Source organism: Triturus cristatus, chromosome 7 (genome assembly GCF_964204655.1).
Source record: "Triturus cristatus chromosome 7, aTriCri1.1, whole genome shotgun sequence".
Classification (NCBI taxonomy): domain Eukaryota; kingdom Metazoa; phylum Chordata; class Amphibia; order Caudata; family Salamandridae; genus Triturus; species Triturus cristatus.
Genome location: NC_140590.1, coordinates 1,702,139,644 through 1,702,144,642, shown reverse-complemented (window position 1 = coordinate 1,702,144,642; position 4,999 = coordinate 1,702,139,644). Strand labels below are relative to the sequence as shown.

Below are 4,999 nucleotides of genomic sequence, written 5' to 3'. Positions count from 1 at the left end.
TGCGGAGTTCAGAGTTTGCCCATTGAGGTCTGCCTATTGTTTGCTTCTGGGAGATAGTTTCTGCCTATTTTATGCTAAATAGTGTCCAGGACAAGCTGGAGAGCCAATGCAAATTAGCCGTTAGGGCATTTGGTCTGAGAAAAGTTAACTTTCTAAAAATTAACTTTTGCTTAATATTTATTAAAAATCCGACTTCACCATTTCAAATTGGATTTTTTTTTTTTTTTTTTTTTTCCTGGGAAGTCATTTACTCTTTTAATATTTCAAGATAAATACAATAAAAGAAAAAAGCAACTTAACTGCATTTTTTATTTTTATTTTCAGTCTGATGACAAAGGCCTCGAGTGAAAAATCTGTTAACTGCCCCCCCCATTTGTGCCATTCTGTACCTGCTATGCCGCATACACCGAGCAATCCGACTACCTGCCTAGCTCAAAAGCAGGTTCGGACACCATTAAGGTTACAAAATGTAGCCAACAAATTTGGCATAGAGTACAACAGAGGTAATACAGTTCGTTGCACACAGCCATCAGATTTTTTTGGGGGGAGGGGCCAGGGAACTGGGAATGGGCAAACTAACTGGCATTTTTAAATCACTTGTGTATTTGTAGGCCACGGATTACACTGAATATTTTAATCCAAATTCAATTATAAGTCAGTTTCGTAGTCGATACATTCCATAGTTTATCCTTCTTCCTTACATATTAGAAAGACTTCTTGCCAACATCTTAGAAAGACTTCTTGCCAACATCTTAGTACGGTAGTTTAAGTAATACAAATTTAAACATTGTTCAGCTAAAGTTACCTTCTGCCTCAGGTGCCATTTATCATTTTTAAACTAAAAGCCCAATACTCCCATCTGTCCATGTGAACAAGTACATTATAATCCGGAAAATACTGTAAAACATCCACGAATGACACTTGATCTGGTTTCTTGGACCCACAAGCTGACACCTACAGGAATAGTAAAGGTACAACTTTCAAGATTTCATAATAAATTAAAACCTCAGTGATTTCGAAACTGCCAGTTAACCTGCAACACTATTCAAGGATCCAGCTCTATTTTGAAACAATCCAAAAGGAAATGAGGTTGTTTGTGAAGGCCATAGCTTTGGTGACAATCTGAACCAAATTCTTTAGATCCTTTTTTCTGGACTGCGCTGTTGACTCCAAGTGGGCGATTATTTGGTCATGGCCTTGATAGCAACAGCACATTCCTCCTGCATGGCGCACAAGACAGAGACCATAATCTCTTCTCCCGCCTCATATTTTGACTCAATCTCCTTTCCAAGGTCACCTTCGGGTACCTTCAGATCGTCACGAACATCACCGGTATCAGTAAGAAGAGACAGGTAATTGTCACAAATACCAATAAGTTGGTAATCTTGTCTTTTGATATTTGGAACATCCATGTTGTGAGTGGAAGGGCAGATATCTTCATATTTCTTACCACTGAATATATCAATTCCAACAAGGTGAACCTTGGCATGTCCGTGCTTGCCAGTTTTGGAAGTTGACATTTCAACGATCTTGCAGGGACGTCCCTTCAGTACCACAAACCCATTTTTGCGCAGTGCAGAGCACTGCATAGGGAAAGTGGTGGAAGCCCCAGCATCTCCAGTGGTGAAGTCAATGTCATCAGCCATGGCGAGGAGTTTGTACCAGTACTTCCAACAAAAAAAAGCTCAAATTGGATTTTTAATAATTATGTCAAATAGTTGTTTTATTTGTATTTGAGCTGTTCCCATTCCGGAGATGCAGTATTTACATTTTTATCTGTGCACTACATAGAACAGCTATGTCTGTCTGGTGAAAATAGCTTTTGGGTGCAAGTCACGGTAAGGACATTTTAACATTAGACGTCATCATGTCCTACTTTTAAATATTATGCGGGGGGCGTGGCCAAGATGGCGGGGTGAGCGGACGCTTCCTCCCGTAGCTCCTCCGGCCCGGCCAAGCTTGAGCCCTTTTCTTATGCTTTTCTCCCCCCGCTGAGGCTCGGCGTGGGAGAGGAGCGTGGCGGAGCACCAGGGGCGCACGTTGTTGCCGTTTTGGTTCGGATCGCCTCGGGGGAAGCCCCCCAAAAGTCCGATCGAGTTCAAGGAGCGACGGAGGGCCTGAGAGGCGGAGCGCATTGGAGTGCTGTCCGGGCGCCTCGGCTGGGCCTGGTGCTGAAAGTTGCGATCTGGAGGGAATCTGGCCCGCCGCTCGACGGAGGTTGAAGGAGCCTTGCGGGAGGGGACCCGACGGTGCGGAAGGATTAGGACGGGTGCCTTGGCACTCGGACTGGTGTCGGCGACACTTCGCACTGCGGGGCCCCTAACCCTTAGCCGAGGTACGGCGGACTCTCTGATGGGGTCGGACCACCTGGGCCCCTGTGTGTGACAGACTGAAGCCGGCGGTGGAACCTATTTGACTGTTGTGCGTTTTGGGAGCCCCGGTGGTGCTGCCGGGCCTGGTCGTTCTGCCCTGCTCCGCCCTGCCGCCATCTTGTCCCCGAGGGAGCAGTGGGGGTGGCCTTCGCCGGAGCCCTTGCTGCTGGATGTATGTGACCCCCGCTGCTGCTGGGCTGACTTTCTGGGGGATGTGCTGATGAGACCCCCCCCACTGTGGCTCCCTTTGCTGTCTCGAATGGGCCCCCGCGGCTGACGGTGACCGGACTGGGCCGCCATTTTGTCACCTGTGACGCAGCGACTCTGCTTGTGGGGGGACACCCACGTCGAGCGCTTGCCAGCGGCTGGGCATCCCTGGGGCGGCTGGACCTGTGCCCGACCGCGGTGCTGGCGATGTCTGGAAGAGGCGGCCCGAAGAAGGGGGACCGCACCCTGCCGGACATGCTTGGCAGGGCCCAGCAGCTGCGGGACAGAACACAGCCCTCGCCGGGGTCCTCCCGGGCCCCGGCGGATGTGACTGGGGGGGAGCCACCCGTCACGAGGACCTTTATGGAGGAACTGTTTAGCTCCCTCAGGGAGGACTTCCAGACACTGAAGCGGGAGGTGGCCAGCGAGGTCCGGGAAGTGCGCAGGGAAGTGGAGGGCCTTGGCCAGCGAGTTGAAACGGTGGAGACGGAGGCCCACCACCGAGCGGAGGAGATAGTCCATCTTCAACAGGACGTTCTCCGCCTCCGGGAGCAGTGTGTGGAGCTCCAGGCCCATTCTGAGGACCTTGAGAACAGATCTCGGAGGAACAACATTCGAGTGCGTGGTGTGCCGACTGCGGATGAGGGGTCCGATCTGGGGGGCTACCTGCGGGCCCTGTTCCGAGAGATCCTGGGGGAAGCTGCGGACTTCCCCATCAGCATTGATAGGGCGCATAGGGTCGGCCGGCAGCGCCAGTCATCGGCACCTCCACCGGACATTCTGGCCTTCCTGCCCAACTTCCCACTGAAGGAACGCATCATGGCTGAGGCCCGCAGGAAACAGCCCCTGACTTTCCGGGATCGGCCGGTGGCGCTTTACCAGGACCTCTCCGCCATCACGCTGCAGAAACGCAGGTCCTTTAGGATTGCCACTGACTTTTTGCGCGAACACGAGACGCCGTACTCTTGGGGTCATCCCTTCCGCCTGATTTTTCGGTGGAACGGGGTGCTACGCTCCTTGCAAGACATTTGTGGTGTCCTGGGGCTCACGGCGGCGGAGGAGGAAGGAGCTACACCGTCGTGGAGGTCTTCGGAGAGACGGAACCGGCGGAGATCGACGAGGCGGCGCTCAGCGGCCAGCGCAGGGCGTCCTGACTCCCCTACCATCAGGGCGGACATGGCCGACGCTCTGAGGGCGGCGGCCGGGGACTCGGCCGGCTCCTCCGGCATGGCCTTGACGGCCTAACACTCACTCCGGGGGGAGATGCCTTTAGCTTCTTTACATGCTTGGTACGGGGCGGGGGGGTCGGGGGGGAGCGGATGGAGGTGAGTGGCTGGACGTCCACTTCGTTCCTTTCTACGGACTTGCCCGTCTTGGGGCTTGACTGGGACAATGGGGTGTTTGAGTTTGCGTGTGGCTAGTTGCCAGGGTTGTGTTTTGGGTGGGTGGGGGGGTTGTTTTGGGGTTGGGGAGGTCCCGTCCGATGTTGTCCATGCCCACCTTGTTTTGGCTTGTCCTGCGCGGCTGCCCCGCGCGCCCCACCCGCTGATCCCCTGCCCATTGCACGGCGCTCCCGATCCCCGAGAGGAATGTCGGGCCTAAAGGTAGTGACCCTTAATGTTCAGGGTCTGAATAACCCCGTGAAGCGCAGAGCGATCTTATCTTTGCTGGAGGGGACGCAGGCGGACATTTGCCTTTTGCAGGAGACCCACTTATTGCCCCGGGATTGCCATAGGCTGCGCTCTGCTAAGTTCCCTACCCAGTTCTTTTCCTCGGCAGCGAACAAGACGGCGGGGGTAGCCATTCTTCTAGCGAGCTCCTTTCGGGGGGAGGTTTTGTATAAGTGTGCTGAACAGAAGAGGAGGCTTCTTGCGTATCGCATGCGCTTAGGGGGCATAGCGTTTACGGTCGGCTCCGTTTATAGCCCTAACGACCACCAAGAGCGCTTCCTAGATTCCGTGTTGGTGGATGTCACTGCTTCTCCCGACCGCCACGTTATTTTGGGGGGAGACCTTAATATTGTCTTCGATTCTGTGATGGACAGATCGGCGCAGCGCTTCCCGCAGACGGGGGAACTGTCCCAGGCTGTGAAGGCCCGGATTGCGGAAATGGACTTGCACGACCTCTGGCGCTCCATGCACCCCACGGATAGGGACTACTCTTACTTTTCGCACGCACACCGAACCTACTCACGGCTGGACTACCTTCTGGTGAGTGGACCGCTGCGTGCCGCTGCCACGGCGGCGGACATCGGGGTCCTGACCCTGTCGGACCATTCCCCAGTCACCGGCGTTTTCCAGTGGCCGGCGGCCTCCCCCTCTCGGGGGGTGTGGCGCCTCCGGGATACCCTTTTACATAAAAAGTCGGTGGTGCAGCGCATTGGGGAGGTCATACAGGACTACCTCACTCACAATAGCAAC

General features: G+C 54.1%; 1 protein-coding gene across 1 annotated transcript; it reads right to left on the bottom strand.

The window, feature by feature from the left end:
• Window positions 1–291: 291 nt before the first annotated feature.
• LOC146812813 (eukaryotic translation initiation factor 5A-1) lies at window positions 292–1,678 on the bottom strand. Its single transcript, XM_085619923.1, has one exon. The coding sequence runs from the start codon at window positions 1,644–1,646 to the stop codon at window positions 1,182–1,184; it is 465 nt and encodes a 154-aa protein (XP_085476049.1). The 5' UTR covers window positions 1,647–1,678; the 3' UTR covers window positions 292–1,181.
• Window positions 1,679–4,999: the final 3,321 nt, after the last annotated feature.